This window comes from Leucopleurus acutus (genome assembly GCF_964270905.1).
Source record: "Leucopleurus acutus genome assembly, chromosome: 11".
NCBI lineage: Eukaryota > Metazoa > Chordata > Mammalia > Artiodactyla > Delphinidae > Leucopleurus > Leucopleurus acutus.
The window spans coordinates 45160872-45179370 of NC_139152.1; the positions used below are offsets into that span (position 1 = coordinate 45160872).

The following is an 18499-nucleotide window of genomic DNA, read 5'->3' on the forward strand; positions in this document are numbered from 1 at the left end:
CGCCCCCATCGCTCACCTGATTAGATGTTTATGAGTTAAAAGGCGGGGTCATGAGGGTGTCGCGAGTCTACTGGTTAGAGTATACGCCTGTCAACAGGGTACCGCCCCCTATCTCGGGGAGCTCGCTCTTTAGTGGCTCCTCACCTCGTCCATCTTCAAAGTTTCCCTCTCTATATTGGTCTGGGGCACCGCCTGTTCAGTCCTCTGCTCTTACGCCTCGGTGACAGCACTGCCTTTCTCCAGAGGATTGGCGGATTAGCACGCGCAGAGCCCACCCTTGATGGTAGGCGGGTAATCGTGCAATTGGCTGGGGACCCCGCCACAGGGCGAGGAGGAGGAGGAGGGGCAGGAGGGTTTGGTTGAGCTGCAGCTGTTTGTCTGTTCGACACAGGCTTGGGCCCGACGGGGGAGACGGAGCCCCAGGTACCGGGCTGATGGAGCCCGCAAGGGCAGGGGCGGAGGCGCCCCGGAGAGGAGTGCGGCCTGAGGGCAGAGGCGGGTCTGGGCCTCTGCGAGGGGTTAGAGTGGCCCACCAGAGAAAGGAGAAGGGGGCCGGGCCCCGGCAGGCCTAATGGGGGCGCTGAGGAGGGGGCCGGGCGGGCTGGGAGCCCGAAGTTGGTGAGTCGGGGAGGCGGCCGGGTGGTGTTGGCGGCCGGGATGGGGGCCGGCGTGGGAGGCCGGGGCTCGTGTGCGGGCAGGGGCAGGCCTCATTGAGCGGCGCCGAAGAGGGAGGAACTGGGGGAAAGGGACTGGGCGGCGGGTGAGGTAAGTCCATTCTCCCGGAGGTAAGGAGGGGTCGGACTCGGCGCCCGGGCCCGGAGGGGAACCGGGGCTGGGGCTCTCTCGAGAGGTCTCATTGGAAGGGCCAGGGAAGGGCTCTTAGCTGGGTAAGAGGCATTCTTTTCAGGGAAAGTGACTTATAAAAATAACTAGGGTGCCCCAAAGTTGAGCTGAGAGGGATTTGGGTTCAGTGCGGGAGAACTGAGACAAGCGAAGAAAGCTTTTCTAATCTAGAAGACTCAGGTAGCCGGGGCAGTGGAAGCAGGGCCTCCCATCAGTAATGGGAACTTCTGGGAATGCTGAAGGGTGGGCTGGAGGCTCTGGGGCTCGCGAGTAATCACGCTTTTGTTCCCATTAGTGTGGAGATGTGGCAACTTGAAGTTTTTTGGTACTCCCAGTGTAGCCAATGAAGACAAAAGTAACTTTTTTTTCTGTGACTCTTGGCTATTCCAGACTCAGCGCCTGCACTTTCCCTTGGCCTCGCCTCGAGCTGGTTTAGGCTGCAGCCTCTGGGTTTCTTCTAACCTCCTGTTTCTCATGTCCTGTGAAAAAGCTAAGAAGTTAGATTTGGGGGATTTTTGTTCGTTTCTTTCCTACTTAATAATGTGGTCTATACTGGAGACCATATCTCTCACCTAGACGTGGGCAATCAGTGACTCATTTTCTGCATTGGAACTGGGCTTAGGGATCCCCAGCCATCCAGAGATCTCCTGACCATAGTTGGTGAAACTTTTGTGGCACTTAGGCTTGGGTATTTCACAGGCAGGTAATGGTTATGTGGAACGAAGCCTGGAAATATGAGGTGATATCACTGAGGAAGGGATTTGGGGAAGAGTGAGAAATTCCATTCCGGAAGGTTGGCATCACCCCTGTTCTTTGTCTACTTCTTCAGGAGCCCGGGTTTCTGAGCTATTAAACAGTTGGGTCAAACAGAGAGGCACTTGGGGAAGGAGGTGAGTAGAGAAAAGGAAGATGGATTTCTAAGACATAGGGATCCCCTCCTCCCAGATATTTTTAACGGTCTACTGACCTCCTTAGTTCCCCCCCATAGATTGGAGCTTATTGGATTTTCCCTTATTATACTTCCTCCTTTTTCCCTTTTATACCACTGTATTTTATAAATACATTTCTTCTTAATTAGAAAAGTAATAAGTACGTATTTTAAAATATTCAAGTTTTATAGAAGTGTAAAAAGTGTAGATCCTCCCACATATACCTCACTCATTTCATCCAGAAAGGTCAGAGATAAGAGACAGTAGATGAGACTAATCTTACTTCACTTTGGAGGATGTGCCACCAAAGGCAATTCTGTTTTCATGTTCCCACCAAACTCTGGTTTCTCATTCTTTCCAGTTTTCCCTTCTGGGACCATACTCTGTTATTTATTATGCTCCTTTCCCAGTTCATTTTGTCTTGCTTTTATCAAATTCAGACAAGCAGAGAGCTATAGTCTGGATTATCACTCACATCCTTATGCACACATGCGCACACACACGCACACACCCCACTTGTGCACTGGGTATCCCAGGAAATGCCCAAATAGATGGCCAAAACGTCTTTCTCTTTTATGGGCAGGAAGGAAACATTAAAGTGAATGATTTTGTTTGGGAGAATTATTGGCATCTCTGCTAATGTGAGGAATTTGGGACTTCTATCTTCTGGTTCATGGTCTCTGCATGTTCAGGTTATATGACTGTCCCTTCATTATCCCAGAAGAAGATGATGGTTCTCCTAAGGGGCCCCTGTGTCTGTCTTTCTATAATGATATGAGAAGCTTCCAGATTTCTCTGGCTTTGAAACTGGTTTTCCTCTAAACCTCAGCACAGCTGGGACATTTTATTCACCACCTTATTAATTGAATTTGTCCTTACTGGCTTTAGAAGCCCTGTGATGTGCCCAGCCTTTATACAGTGCCCTCAGAAACCTTGATTATTGTACCCCCAGGAGCTTTTATTTTCTCTCCTGCAAAGCCAGTCCTAGAGAAAGTTGTGTAGATGTGTGTGTGTGTGTTTGTTTTTTAAATCCTCACTAAGCTTTGCCATTGCCTACATCCTGATGATATCCTGTCCCTTTCTTCTATACATCCCTTCTTGTCTTTTCCACCTTCCCTGTAATCAAAGCCTTCTTTCAAAAACTGATCTGGAATTGCTCCATATTAAGGTGTAAATAACAAATAGTCACTTAAAGTATTAATCCTTCCAAGAGTTTTTGCTTCGTAAAGAGGGAGCTAAGGAGTGGAAATCATCAATATAGAATTTCAAACATAGATCTGGAGTTACAAAAATATATTTGGAGAAGAGGACTTTCCCATTGCCCTTGAAGTCATACCTCATCCCTTCTAACTCTTACTTTGCCCAGGAGCAAGGATTGCTCTTTTATAGTTTACTTGTTTGTGCGCATTGATACGAATTTGACTTATGAGGAGACATGGGGTAGGAGAAGCAAGTGTATAGCCTGCTCCCTAATCCTAAGGCATTTCAGGTTGGAAAGTAACCAAAGTGTGAGACATTGAATTTAAAATAAGGAAACACAACAGCCGTCTTGGAGGAGGGATACCTTGAAACCCTACACAATACACTCCCACTTCCCAAGAATGTTTTAGGAAAGACTTAGTCACTGACTCGACAGTAACTGAGCTGAATAAGGAGCCACCCAGGTGAGCAAAGTGTGTGCAGATTTCTGGGCCAGGTTGTAGTTTCTGTTGAGGGGCAGTGGGTACCTTGTCAGAGTGGTAGTATGATTTTTTTTTTTTTAAACTTGTGTTTCTGAAGTTCAGGAATTAATAGAGATAATGATCCGAAGTTTTTTGAACATTTAACATCAACTGAAGATTCAGAGAACTTTGTTTTTAGCCACAGTTGCCTCAGTGTTACGGTGGGAGGGCTGCATATTTGGTGTGATTAGGCCATCTGAGGTATAGTAACCGGTGACAGGAAAAGCAGTTAGCCCATGTGAGTTGCAACAGTACCTTGTGGGCTGGGTCCCAAGAGGCCCCTCCATCCAGGGGAGATCACAAAGAGGCAAGAGGGAGAAATGGCCTGTTAAAAACATTCCCAAATGGAACTGAGTAAGAATCTACTTAGATGGCACAGAAGGGGAGGAGTAGATGGAGGAAGGAAGCAGGATTACTTTGGCCTTAATTAATGAACAGCTACTAGGGACCAGGCATTGTGCTCTGCTCTGGAGATTCAAGATGACATAAAAAATAGTCACACTTTTTGAGAAGTTCATAGTTTAGCAGAGCAGACAGACACAAACAATTAAGTCAAATAATGTAATAAATGCTGTGATAAGAATACAGGGTTTTTGTTTGATTGTTTTTGTTTTTTGCCCATGCCACACGGCTTGTGGGATCTTAGTTCCCCAACCAGGGATTGAACCCGGGCCCTGGCAGTGAAAGCACTGAGTCCTAACCACTGGACAGCCAGGGAATTCCCAAGAATACAGTTTTAATACTGTGGGATCCTAGAGGAAGCAGTGATGAATTCTGCTGGGGTGAGAGAGTAATGATGCAGTTTCACAGAGAAGGTGACATTTGAGCTTGGCTTTAAAAGACACATTAGGTGTTTGCTAGGCAGACAAAGTGGGGAAAGGCATTCCAGTCTTTCATAGGTCAATAATAGGGAGTTTGCAGTACCATGCTGATAAGAGATAAGTATGCTTTTTTTGCCTCTTGGGGAAATATAAGGGAGAGGGTGAAGTGGAAGGACTCTCATTTAAGCCTGTGACTCATTGGTTAACATTGGATCAACACAATGAGCCAAGTAGTGGAATTCAGTTTAAGGTTTTGGTAATTTGGGGTCTAAACAAAGTTGGAGAGTTGAAGGTGTTTACTGGCTTCTGCTCTATCTTCCCAGCTCAGTAAATCTCACATTAATCCCACAGCCCATTGAATTCTGCAGAAATTACCATTGCTTTCCTAGCACCTTCCATTGAATTGCTTCTGTTTCAACTGTCCTGGCAGGAGTTGGTCAAGACCTTTTAGAGAAGCACAGTAATGAGTGAGTCCTTCTGTCAGAAGGATATGGGAGTAGATTCCAGTTCCCAGCAAAGGCCTGGGCCTTCCTAACTTGTTTTCAGTCCCAAAGGAAGTACTTATCTAAAATGAATAGAAGCAGAAACTATCCAATCTAAGCTCGTGTTCCTGTCCTGGTGCCTTCTTTGGATTTCAGTTCAGAGTTCAGCATCTCCTGCTTCCTGAAGAGGTGTAGTGGTATAACAGGAGCAGGAGTACCTGGCTGAGAGTACTTGCTAGAAGGAGACTTGCTGCTAAGCAGTTGTGTGAAAACTGGCTGTGTGATAACACCTGGCAAGCTGGTTCATTTTATTTGCCTCAGTTTCCTCTCTGTAAAATATAGACTGGACTAGATGACCTCTAAACTGCCTCTTATCTGGCAAACTGAACTTCAGGGCTAACATTTGGGAGGGGGCTAGACTCCAGTGGCTCTGTGCCTTGAACTCAGTCTCTATTGGTAGATGACAGACTTCTGGAGGCTTCATATGTAGTTGGCATAGGAACCCAAAGCTACCAAGTGGGAAGGAATCTGAGGAATGGAGTCTTGCCCTAGGCAGACTCCATTCCTCAGGTTTCGGCAGGCTAAGAAACCTTTCCTTTTTCTTGGTCACAGCTTGCGGGATCTTAGTTCCCCAACCAGTGATTGAACCCGTGCCCCCTGCAGTGGAAGCTCAGAGTCTTAACCACTGGGCTGCCAGGGAAGTCCCTAAGAAACCTTTCCTATTCATATTTCCCTGTGCTGCTGGGAGAGCTGCGCACACTAAAGAACTTGCCCCTCATCCTCCACCTCTCCCTTCCCCAATAGACTGATGACGTCATGCCTTAATCCTCCTTAATGGTCATTTTTTTAATATAAATGTATTTATTTATTTTTGGCTGCGTTGAGTCTTCGTTGCTGCACGCCGGCTTTCTGTAGTTGCAGTGAGCGGGGGCTCCTCTTCGTTGTGGCTCGTGGGCTTCTCATTGCAGTGGCTTCTCTTGTTGCGGAGCACGGGCTCTAGGCTCATGGGCTTTGGTAGTTGCAGCACGTGGGCTCAGAGCGCAGGCTCAGTAGTTGTGGCTGACGGGCTTAGTTGCTCCGCGGCATGTGGGATCTTCCCCGGCCAGGGCTTGAACCCGTGTCCCCTGCATTGGCAGGCGGATTCTTAACGACTGCACCACCAGGGAAGCCCAGTTAATGGTCATTTGATAAGCCATTCTTGTGGGGCTGCACTTCTGAGGGAAGTTGTCATTTCTTCTCATCTGAACTGAAAGTGTTGAAGGGAAGAAAAACCTCCCTTTTTTTGCCTCAGGTTTGAAGGTAATAATCATCGCACCACTTGACTGGTTGGCTGTGATTTATTTTTTGTCTTTGGATGGATCATTTGACCACTGTCAACTGTTAGCAAAAAAATCACTGCTAGAATAGGGGAGAAAATCAATTGAATCTTATATGTATTATTCCATTTCTGTACCCCTGATCTTTTGAGAGTCTAGCTATTGCGTAAGAAACATGATACCCTTATTAACATGTTGGGATTAAAGATCAAGGCACAGAGATGGGCAGCCCATCAATTACTGTGAACAGAGAGGGTAGGACATATTCTTGAGCTGAAACATTGGAATGGGAGATAGTTTTTTCTAACCCCATAGTTACTAATGTCTGACAGTTCAATAGAGTTTGCCGATTGGCTCTGGGTTGACTTATCTGTGGGGGTTAGTGACCAATCCGTGTGTCTGTGACTGTTTCCTCTTTTTTTTTTTTTTTTTTCTGGCCGTGCCGCACAGCTTGCAGGTTGAACCCGGGCTGCGGCAGTGGAAGCACAGAGTCCTAACCACTGGACCGTCAGGGAATTCCCAACTGTTTCCTATCTTCACACTTCTCCAACTCCCTACTGTTTTCCCAGGCCTAGAGAGACGTGTCTGCCGATGAGAATTCAGTCCACTCTAACTTAGTGTTCTGCTCTTTGGATCACATGCTTTGAAATGTGAGGGAGTAAGTTGAAGAATCTAGTAACTTTTTTTCTGTTGTTTTTTAAGAGTATAGTGTATGTGTGTCAACCTAAAGGAAACTTGATCAGCTTATGATCTGTAGAGGTTTTTTTCTTATTGTGTAATCTGTTTTCTGTTGTAAAGTGTAGAGTTATGATGGCCTATCCTCTTTTCCTATGAAACAATGTATATGAAGTACTACGTAAATGTTTTTTTTTGTCTTTTTTGTTTGTTTGTTTGTTTTTTGCAGTACGCGGGCCTCTCACTGTTGCGGCCTCTCCCGTTGCGGAGCACAGGCTCCGGACGCGCAGGCTCAGCAGCCATGGCTCATGGGCCCAGCCGCTCCGCGACATGCGGGATCCTCCCGGACCGGGGCACGAACCCGTGTCCCCTGCATCAGCAGGCGGACTCTCAACCACTGCGCCATCAGGGAAGCCCCATAAATGTGTTTTTAAAAATAATTCTTGCAGATGCTGAAAAACCCTAAGAGAAACACATTTCTTAAATGTACCCAGAACTTTGGAATTGAATTCAAATTCTGCCTTTTACTACTTTCACCTATTATACTCCCTACCCCATCCCCGGATCTCATAGGTAAGGAAACTGAAGCTTAGAAAGGCAAAGGGAGTGAGTGGCCTAAATCACAGTGGGTTAATTGGCAAAGCAGAGAATAAAACTCAGGCTTGCCTGATTCCAGAGCCCTTACCACTGTGCAGGACTGCCTCTGTCGACTTTAACTTTCCATTTTCATAATTGCTCTATAACTTTAGTGGCAGGTTGGAGAACCTCTGACCCCTGGAGAGCTATATTAAACCCTCATCTTAATTTCACCTGGAAGTGCTTTTTTAGGCCGGCCAGAGACTAGACTTCCTCCTAACCCGTCTTTCAGTTTCAGGCCTCTCCAAAGCAGTGTTTTTTAAACTTTTTTTGATTGTGGCTCATTAAAAAAAAAATTTTTTTTTACATCATAATTCAGTGTATGTACATACACCCACAAGTGAAACATTTTCACAAAATTATTCTCATGCTTATTATTTGCAATCCACTTGATTTTTTTCTATTTATTTTTTCTTTTTTTCAATATACTGATCATGATCCAGCAAGTGATTTCAAGGTCACTATTGGCTTACAGCCCACAGTTTGAGAAACACTGCTCTAAAGGTTTGAGGATGAAAAGAGCTAAAGAACTGTGACTAGTGGTTAATAAGCTAATTAATGCTGATTTTTGCAGTACTGGTTCCCAGAATTTTGGATTTAATGGACGAATTAATTTAAATTTGGGGGTTTCTATTTTTCCACATAAGTATATTTAGAAAGCTTACTACTGCCTATCAACACCATTATTTGTAATTTTTTTTTAAAAAAAGCAATTTTTTTAAAAGTTATGTAGGAAACTTTAAAAATATATATTTCCTGTTAAAAAAAGAAAGAATTATGTGGAATGAAAACACCTGAGTCCTTCACATACCATTTTCCTCAATCCCACTCTCCTTAGAGGGAGATAACCAGTGTTAACAGATGAGTGTGTATCTTTCCGTACCTTTTTCTCTGCAGAGTGTTGCTTTGTTTTATAGAAATAGGATCAACCACATGTTTTGTTCTCCAACTTTTTTTTTTAACTTTTAACAATAGGTCTTAGAGGTTTATCATGCAAAAAATACATATTTACCTTTGAGGGAAAACTGATACAAAAAATGTAAGTTAGAAATCTTGTTATAAAGGGAAACTCCTAAAATGAATAAATTTAGCTTTATGAAGAACTTGCTATATCTTTTTTTTTTTTTTTTTGCGGTACGCGGGCTTCTCACTGTTGTGACCTCTCCCGTTGCGGAGCACAGGCTCCAGATGCACAGGCTCAGCAGCCATGGCCCACGGGCCCAGCCGCTCTGCGGCATGTGGGATCCTCCCGGACCGGGGCACGAACCCGTGTCCCCTGCATCAGCAGGTGGACTCTCAACCACTGCACCACCAGGGAAGCCCAATATATTTATTTATTTATTTGGCTGCATCAGGTCTTAATTGTGGCACACGGGATCTAGTTCCCTGGTCGGGGATCAAACCCGGGCCCCCTGCATTGGGAGCTCGGAGTCTTAGCCACTGGACCACCAGGGAGGTCCCCAATATATCATTTTTATTTAATCATTTCATCACAGACCAGTGAAAACTTCATCACAAAGTGGCACATGTATATCTGGATTCTTGGGACTCCGTGGCCTAGGGGACTACAAAATACCCAGTAGGATCAGAGTAATTTCTTACAGTCCTCTGTCTTAATCTGGTCTACTTTGGGATTTGTCTGTGTTCTCATTTCAATCTCATTTCTCCGTTAACTTCCTCTTTACACTTTTTTTTTCCTGTTTTTTTCCTCTACCTCTTTCATATCATGGCTGCTCTTTAGGCATATATTGATAACAACTAATATTGAGATATCCTTTAATATATTAAATTGATCTTTTCTGTGAATCAGGGTCATTAAATAACAATAGCTGTCTTTTTGTTTTTTAAACACTTTGGCAGTTTCTTTTTTTCATTTTTTATTTTCTTTTTTAAAATTTATTTATTTTTGGCTGTGTTGGGTCTTCGTTTCTGTGCAAGGGCTTTCTCTAGTTGCGGCAAGCGGGGACCACTCTTCATCGCGGTGCGTGGGCCTCTCACTATCACGGCCTCTCTTGTTGGGAGCACAGGCTCCAGACGCGCAGGCTCAGTAGTTGTGGCTCACGGGCCTAGCTGCTCCGTGGCATGTGGGATCTTCCCAGACCAGGGCTCGAACCTGTGTCCACTGCATTGGCAGGCAGATTCTCAACCACTGCGCCACCAGGGAAGCCCAACAATACCTGTCTTACTATTCGTTAATACTATGTTACACAAATGTGTCACTTAATCCTCAGGGCTACTCTATGAGGTAGGTATTTTTTCCATTTTATAAAGGTGAGGGCTTCCCTGGTGGCACAGTGGTTGGGAATCCGCCTGCCAATGCAGGGGACACGGGTTTGATCCCTGGTCCGGGAAGATCCCACATGCCTCGCAGCAGCTAAGCCTGTGCACCACAACTGCTGAGCACGCGTGCCACAACTACTGAAGCCTGCACACCTGGACCCCGTGCTCCACAACAAGAGAAGCCCCGCTTGCTGCAACTAGAGAAGGCCCGCACACAGCACCGAGGGTCCAACACAGCTAAGAATAATACATAAATTAAATAAATAAATTTTTTTTAAAAAGGTGGAAGGTAAGGCTCATCAGAAAAATTTTCTTGATATCATATTAGTAATGATTAGTACCTTTATATTCATTGATATAGCACTTTTTGTCAAATATTTGAGTTCTTTGTATTATCTCATTTAATCCTCACAACAACCTTATGAATTAGGTACTCATAGGCTATTATCCCATTTTACAGATGAGGAAACAAATGCACAGGTAGATTTAGTAAATTGTCCAAAGATTTAAAGCTAGTAATCAGAACTATAAAATAAATCCAGTGAATTGGACTCCACAGCCTTTGTTCCTCTACACCTCCTCCTGTATGGTTTTTCTGTCTTTACTAGGATTGCAGATATTTTTAGCCCTGATTTGATCCCAAAGCAATTTGCTATAGTGAAAAAATAATGTTTCCCCGTATATGTCACAGAGTATGATGTTTATGGAGTCACTAGAATCAACCTTGGAGAAGGGAAAGATTAATTTGAACAAGCAAAGTATAATCCAAGCAACACTTAGGTTTTGGGGATAGGTTTACATGCTGTGATCATGCTAACACTTCTTTGAATCTCACAGTTCCTTTCCCGCCAGAGTCAGGATGATGAAATATATTCAGGTTTGGATGATTGGACACTCAAAGTCCCAACTTTCTCTCTCTCTCTGTCTCCTCCTCCACCACCAGCTTTCCTAGCCACTTGGAAGGTAGAGAAGGTGGTTCAGTTTTATTCTTTCATCAAGTATTTATTGCTTGAAGACTTATCCCCTATACCATCTACCGGAGATTCCCGCATGTGTTTAGAAGGTACACCTTCTTTCTCTGCCTCTAACTTGGAGGGCTACAGCTGTTAGGCCCTTTCAGTGTGGAGGGTAGTCTACCCTAGGCACCAGGAAGACAGCTGCAAGTTGAGAGTAAGTCAGGCCTACTGACTCAGACTTGATAGATTTTCAGACTTGGAGAGGTGGCAGAAGAAAAGTGAAAGAATTAATACTCAATGTGGTCTGTTTCTCTATTACCTTTTTTTTTTTTTTTTGCGGTACGCGGGCCTCTCACTCTTGTGGCCTCTCCCGTTGCGGAGCACAGGCTCCGGACGCGCAGGCTCAGCAGCCATGGCTCACGGGCCTAGCCGCTCCGCGGCATGTGGGATCTTCCTGGACCGGGGCACGAACCCGCATCCCCTGCATCGGCAGGCGGACTCTCAACCACTGCGCCACCAGGGAAGCCCTCTCTATTACCTTTGATCAGAAATGAGAAAGGATGGATTTTCTGATCATTGGACCCTGGTTATATTTTCAGAAATGTCAATTTTCAGAAATGGTCGTGTAAGAAGGATATAGAACCAGAAGCTATCCCTCTACTCTTAGGATGGGTGACTCTTATCCCATACCCCTAGAGTGAATTTCTCATTTTGAAAGCTAGAAGAAAGAGGGGATAAAAAAAGGACAGCACCAGGACACCAAGGAGATAGTAGGGATCTAGGGTACTTTTGGGTGGGTCTGGTGCTCTTCAAGCCAACTAAAAGTTGATCAATATGCTGTTCTTTGAAGACCTGGTGGGGAATGATTGGGAGATTAAAAACTACTCTCACATGGTTTTCAGTCTCTCCATTTCAGCACACTCTACTTTAGATGCAATTCTTATTTTACTGTTCCCCAGTCTTACCAGTGAGTGTCAGGTGCCTGGGACCCTCTCAGTGGTGTAACCTTTTAATGGTGGGTGATTGTAAGAGTTAAGTCCTCATAGGAGCAAAGAAATGAAGAGATTCTGTCCTTTTTCTAAAAAGTGATTGCAGCTGTAATGGCCCTGTGTTTAATTTTACCTCCTTTTTTTCTTGCAGGACTGTTGAAGCCTGGAAGTCCCCTCCCCTCCCCCCTCCCCCCTCTGCCGCTCTGTGGCATCCCCCTCCCTCTACCCTTTCCCATTCTGATAATCTAGCCATGACTAGCAGAAGCACAGCCAGGCCCAATGGGCAGCCCCAGGCCAGCAAAATATGCCAGTTCAAATTGGTCCTGCTGGGTGAATCTGCAGTGGGGAAGTCTAGCCTGGTATTACGTTTTGTCAAAGGGCAGTTCCACGAGTACCAGGAGAGCACCATTGGAGGTGAGTACTTCAGGGAGAGAAGAGTTTCAATGCTTAGAAGGGCTTTTGAAGGGAGATCTAGGGATCTGTTTGTGGAGCTGACCCTCTTAGCTCCCTGGAATGGAAATCCTTTAAGAAACAAAAAAAATTGCCATAATGCCCAAAAGCAAGTCCATGTTCATCCTCTTACTTCCTAGAAGAAAGTTAGAAAGGTTGGCCTTTGAGCACCAAGAAAACCACTAATTTTTTTATCTGTTTTCCTCCTCCCACTCTCATCTTAATGCCAGTGAAGTTCAGTTGAGTGTCATCTTGAGCAGGGTTAGTTTGGGGCAGTGGCTCATAATCAGAGATGTACATCAGAATCACCTAGGGAGCATTTTCATCCTATGCATGCTTGGGCCCTACCCTAGATCTACTGATTAGTATTGGAGGTAGAGTGAGGTTGGTGGCAGTGTAGACATGTATGTTTGGAAAAGCTCCTTAGCTGATCCTGATGCACATATCTGGTAAAATAGAGGTTAGAACTAAATACAAAACGTAAAGGAATCTGCTTTTCCCATCTTTGCTACCTTCTCTTTGCCACTACCCCAAAATAGGGTGGTAATTCAATAAAGGGTCTTTTATGAGAACTCCCATGTTAACTCCTTCCCCACTTTTATTGGGGGGGTGACTTATTTACAAGTCACCTTGGAAATGTGTTCTTTGACCAGCAGAGGTAATATGAAAAAGTAACAGCCAAATAATACTGATAATGGTGGGACCTCACAACAGGCTTTAAAATCGTCTAATCAGTTTTTTTTTTATTATTTTATTTATTTATTTTTGGCTGTGTTGGGTCTTCGTTCCTGCGTGCAGGCTTTCTCTAGTTGCGGCGAGCGGGGGCTACTCTTTGTTGTGGTGCGTGGGCTTCTCATTGCAGTGGCTTTGCTTGTTGCAGAGCACGGGCTCTAGGCGCGTGAGCTTCAGTAGTTGTGGCAGGCAGGCTCAGTTGTGGCTCACAGGCTCTAAAGTGTGGGCTCAGGAGTTGTGGCACACGGGCTTAGTTGCTCCGCGGCATGTGAGATCTTCCCGGACCAGGGCTTGAACCTGTGTCCCCTGCATTGGCAGGCGGATTCTTAACCACTGTGCCACCAGGGAAGTCCCTGTCTAATCAGTTCTTTTTTTTTTTTTCTTCGGTACGCGGACCTCTCACTGTTGTGGCCTCTTCCGTTGCAGAGCACAGGCTCTGGACGCGCAGGCTCAGCGGCCATGGCTCACGGGCCCAGCCGCTCCGCGGCATATGGGATCTTCCCAGACTGGGGCACGAACCCGTGTCCCCTGCATCGGCAGGCGGACTCTCAACCACTGCGCCACCAGGGAAGCCCTCTAATCAGTTCTTGATAAGACTTTCATCTGAAGCTTATTATCTCCATCATTATCTCTTGCTCCTCTATTTTGGTTAGAAGAGGGATGACTCTGGTATAAGTGCCAGTTCTTTCTGTCCCTCAGATGTTCCCCCATTCCTTAGCTAGAGAAACTTCTGGCAGGGAGGACTTAGCCAAGAGCAGGCTTAATTCTGGTTCCAAGATCTGAAGGAAAATGCTAAACCTTTCTTGTGTGTAAGGAGGAGAATGCTAAACCTTTCCCGTAGTTGAATGGCCTGGGTGGTGACTTGTCTTAGACCCAAAGTAGAGATATTTTGAAGGAGGGTGGGATGTTCCCATGCATCCTCCCACTTACAACAACTTCTCTGTTCTCTTATTCATAGCGGCCTTCCTCACCCAGTCGGTTTGTTTAGATGACACAACAGTCAAGTTTGAGATCTGGGACACAGCTGGGCAGGAGCGATACCATAGCTTGGCCCCCATGTACTACAGAGGTGCCCAAGCTGCAATTGTGGTTTATGACATTACTAATCAGGTAAGGGGGCCGAGAAGATTGTCCTTGCTTTTATTTATAGGAATTAAAATAGGTGGGGGAGAGAAAACTTGTTCTTGAAATAGCAAAATAAGAATACAGATTATGCTTCCAAGTGCTGAGAAGACAGGTAATGAATTACCAGAGACAGGTGGTTTCAATGAGTGAAGGCTGCTTAGAAGAGGTGAGTTTTGAGACTGGGCTTTGAAGTTGATGGGCCTGGATTGGCAGTCAGTAGGCTGAATGAGCCAGCCTACTCATTCTCATCCTTGTGTTTTCCTAGGAAACCTTCGCCCGAGCAAAGACATGGGTAAAGGAACTACAGCGACAGGCCAGTCCTAGCATCGTTATTGCCCTGGCGGGGAACAAAGCTGACCTGGCCAACAAGCGCATGGTGGAGTACGAAGTAAGGTGGCCACAGAGTCCCTCTCTGACACACTCCCTCTGTGCTTGGGACCTCTTTTTACCAAACCTGCCCTTTCTGAAAATCTCATCTCAGGACATTCATCATCTCATTCCCCAGTTCTGCACCAAGTTAAATACAGCAACACTGTGACCCTAATGCCAGCCAGGAGATTTTAGAGGAGTCAGAAGAAAATTCCAGAGCAGAGGGGTAGGGAAGTACCAGTACCAGCTGTGGGGGTACCAGTATGAAAAGAGGAAGGAGGGAGCAGTTGAATTTGAGGTAAGGGATACTCAAGTGTCAGAACCCAAAAGCCCCCAACCAACTTACCTCCTCCCCAGTAATTAAGATTCCTGACATCTATTTGTTGGATTAAGTGCTTTAGACCATGGGTTATCCCTTGAGGGAGTCATCTCCAAAATATGGGTCCAGGGCCAGCTGGCTCAGAGGGGCAGTTAAGGGGAGGGAACCTAGGATATTGTCTAGCTCTGGTGCTATGTGGGAGTGGAAAGGCAGTACTTGTTCCTGCCCTACAGTCTGAGTACCAGTACACCCCACCCCTTGCAGGAGGCCCAGGCGTATGCAGATGACAACAGCTTATTGTTTATGGAGACTTCAGCCAAGACAGCTATGAACGTGAACGATCTCTTCCTGGCAATAGGTAAGGTCAGAGCAGCCTAAGGTCTTCCTGTGTGTTTTCCCTTGCCTCTAGGCAAGATGACTAACCCAAGTCATAAGGATAAATGGGAGCGTCTCCTCTTATGAAAACTTCAGGTGTGGAAATACCTTAACTTTCCATTGTGACCTCCATCCTTTGGCTGCAGTTTGAGCCCCCTCGTCTTCAATGTAGTTTACAATGAACCCTCCCCTCTTCGGAGCATTCTTTTAGCTTCTCGCATTTCCACTTTCCCCCAATAGTCTTTTTCTGGGGGGATGAGTAAAATCTACCATACTTTGTTCCCTTCTGTTTTTATCTCTAGCTAAGAAGTTGCCAAAGAGTGAACCCCAGAATCTGGGGGGTGCAGCAGGCCGAAGCCGGGGTGTGGATCTCCATGAGCAGTCCCAGCAGAACAAGAGCCAGTGTTGTAGCAACTGATGGGGTGGCTAGCGGCAAAAAAGTATGGAGCTAGCACGAGAGCTCAGAAAAAACCTCCATCCCCACTGCTCAGCACACAGCCCCTACGGTAACAGCACACTGGGCCCTGGCTCCCAAGGGCTGCCTCTTGACAGCTCCGTCATGGCACTTTTTAACGCTTCAGCAACAACACCAGGCAGCTGTTGCCACTGGCCTCCTACCCCTGCTCTGGGGCTTGGGGGTCAGATCCCCCAGGACTTACCTTCCAAAACAAACTTTCTTCACTTTGTATTATAGATGCAAGACAGTGACCTAATTATCTTTCCTCCTCCTCCCCATTTTTTCAGAAAACTCTTTTTTTGTCTCCTGCCCCTTCCCCTTCTGCTTTTGATCAGTCTCTCTTCTTGATTCCCTTTTCTTCCTCTCCCCAGGATGGAGAAGGTAGTGAACCCAGGAAGTAAGGAAGGAGGTTTCCAGTTCAGTCACATTAAGGACCCTGGGGGAAAGTAAGGCTCAGAGCCTTACTCCCCTAAGGGGGAGTAAGGAAACATTTCCTTTTTGTTTTTATTTGGTTGGAGTTTCTCATATTTGAAAACACTGAGTTGGCCTTGTGGAGGGTGTTTCTAGGTAGAGGTGAGAATGTGAAGGCAAGCTCTCAGGCACCAGGTTGGAGTCTTGTTAGCTAACTGGGCAGAGGTGGAAGAGGTGGAGATGCAGTGTCATCTGTGGCTCAGGAACTCTTCTAAGGCTTACTTTCCCCTCACCCAGCCTCTTAGGTAGCTTCTTCCCCATAGTGGGGGAGATTCTGGACCCCAGAGTCCTCCAAAGAATCTTCACTGGTTGCCTGAATCTTTGGCTCTGCTGTGATCTAAATGGAGGAGGGACCAGTTTCTGACACCCATCCTCTGACTTACACATATGCATTTTTTTCTCTCTGGCCTTCAGATGGCCTCAGCCCCAGCCACGATATCCCCCTGCAGTTTGCACTTTAATTGATGGTAGTTCAGTTGTGATACTTGTTTTATGGGGGTTTTGATTGATTTACCTGCCCTCTTAACTTTTTAATTAAGTGGAATCCGAGCTGTATATGAGGTTAGGGGAGGGGCTGTAGAGAACAGTACCGGTGGCAGCTACTCAAGCCCAGTCTCCACTGCTAGCTTCCTCCAACTCTGATTCTTACTTCACCTGTATTCTTGCCAGCCTAACTCTTGGGTATAGGTTTACCTTTCCTGAGGAATTAACTGAGCAACTGGAGAGCAGTCTCAGGATAGCATAGGCCATTGTAGGGGAGTGAAGAGGAGTCAGCAAGAGGGAGGAGTTTTCTGTCCTTTCCCAGGGTTCCCATTCAATTTGATCCACCCATTACCATGTCTTTTCTACTTCCCTGTAAATAGGTATGATCTTTATTCCCACTGTACAGTCTGTTCTGTTCCCCACCTCCCATCAGGCCCTATTTGTTTTCTCCTTTGTTAGTATCTTCAGTTTGGTCCCTCCATGCTTACCCCCCAACCCCATCCCCCATGCAACCAGTGGTTTAATCCACGTACCACTAGGGGGGGTAGTACCACAGAGGCCTACTTGTGGCCCCCTAATATAATACCCGTTCCTGTGGACAGGGAACGACTGGCACTGAAGGTCCCTCACAGCTGTCTCACATCACCAGAGGATGTTGGTCCTTTCTAAATCTCTAGTCTATCTTCACATCCCTCATCAGGTATTTTAAGATGTGTTTGGGAAGCCATCAAGGCAAGAGAGAACTCTAAATCCTTGTTCTAGCCCAGGGTTTTGAGGAGATTGGGGGGAATAAGAGAGGAGAGGCCATAGTGACCTAGGATTGGAACCTTTCTGCCCTTTTGGCTTGCAGACTGCCTTCTGTCCCAGAGAAGCTGAGAAATCCATGAAGCTGAGATTCTGAAGGACCCAGCTTAGGTTCTTCCACTTACACCTAAATTCCCTTCCTTTACCAGGGGCAGCCTTAGTTCCCATGGCCCTGAAACACATACACATTTTCCCCTCCTTTCCCCAGCACCCACTAGCCCCCTAGAGCAGCCAGTGCATCCTTACAAGTGGAAGAACTACGATGGCTCTCTTAAGTTTCTTAGAAATGAAGTTCTTTCTCTGTGTAGTTTTCCCCATGGAGCAGTAGTGAAGATGTTTCGTTGCCTTGGGGCTGGGAAACCATTTCTCCAGGCTTCTTCTCCCCTCCCCTTAGGAACAGGATTGGCCTTAGCTTCTGGGCTTATCTGCTGCCTTCCTTCTACTTCCTATTAGCTCTTCTGCTTTCCTTTGAGCTCTGTTGGGCTTAGGGAATCTTAGTTTTTATTTCCCAGCTCTTCATTTTTTTCTTCTGATTTTTTTTTTTTGCTTCTAAGAAAGCATTTGCCTTTTTTCCCCTTTCTTCCTCTCCCAACATAACAATCGTGGTAACAGAATGCGACTGCTGATTTACCAATGTATTTAATGTAAGTAAAAAAGGAGAAAAAAAAAGTGTATTGGAGTGTTGCTTTTTTTTTTTGCTACTTCTCTGTCTGTTACTAGAAATTTGGAAGGCAACCCAGTAATGTTTTATTGAATCAGAAACACACCCTCCCTTGCATCCTGGTACCTCCTTATTCTCATTAATATTTTCTTGAATAGTGAGATAACCCAATTTGGAAAATAGGCCCTTTATTGCTGTTTAATCACTCCTGTTCCCAGGCCACTAGAGAGCTCACCAAATCTGTTCCTAGCTAATTTTTTTAGGCCATCCTAACATGGAAGGGGGTGGTGGTCTGTGGACCTCTGGGCAGACAATTGATGAGATTGGAGGGAGAGGTGGTATTTGTGAATACTTTGAAGTATTATGCAAATATCTATGTGCAGCTTTCTAGGGAGAGGGCCCACTGCCTTAATTAGTATCTCAAAGGGGTCCATGACCTAAGAAAGTTTTTTAAACATCACTGAGTTAACATTATTGATTGATCATGTGGCTTCTACCCCAACAGGAAAATTTCAACAGGAAATTCTGCTCATTTCTTGCTGTACTTGAAGCCTTCAGTCCCTCAAAGTCTAAGTGGAAGGGGGGGGGGGCATGATACAGAGAAA

At 45.7% G+C, this 18499-nt stretch overlaps 1 protein-coding gene across 3 annotated transcripts; it reads left to right on the forward strand.

Annotated features, from left to right (window-relative positions):
* Positions 1-353: 353 nt before the first annotated feature.
* RAB5B (RAB5B, member RAS oncogene family) lies at positions 354-17936 on the forward strand. 3 transcript variants are annotated; one of them, XM_082850941.1, is made up of 6 exons: positions 354-423; positions 11800-12062; positions 13789-13940; positions 14221-14343; positions 14908-15001; positions 15321-17936. In XM_082850941.1, the coding sequence occupies exons 2-6, from the start codon at positions 11900-11902 to the stop codon at positions 15434-15436; spliced, it is 648 nt and encodes a 215-aa protein (XP_082707067.1). In that variant the 5' UTR covers positions 354-423; positions 11800-11899; the 3' UTR covers positions 15437-17936. The 3 variants fall into 3 exon arrangements, with proteins under 3 accessions (XP_082707067.1, XP_082707066.1, XP_082707068.1); XM_082850940.1 differs by having other exon boundaries at positions 398-618; XM_082850942.1 differs by lacking the exon at positions 354-423 and adding an exon at positions 1518-1733.
* The last annotated feature ends 563 nt before the right edge of the window (positions 17937-18499 follow it).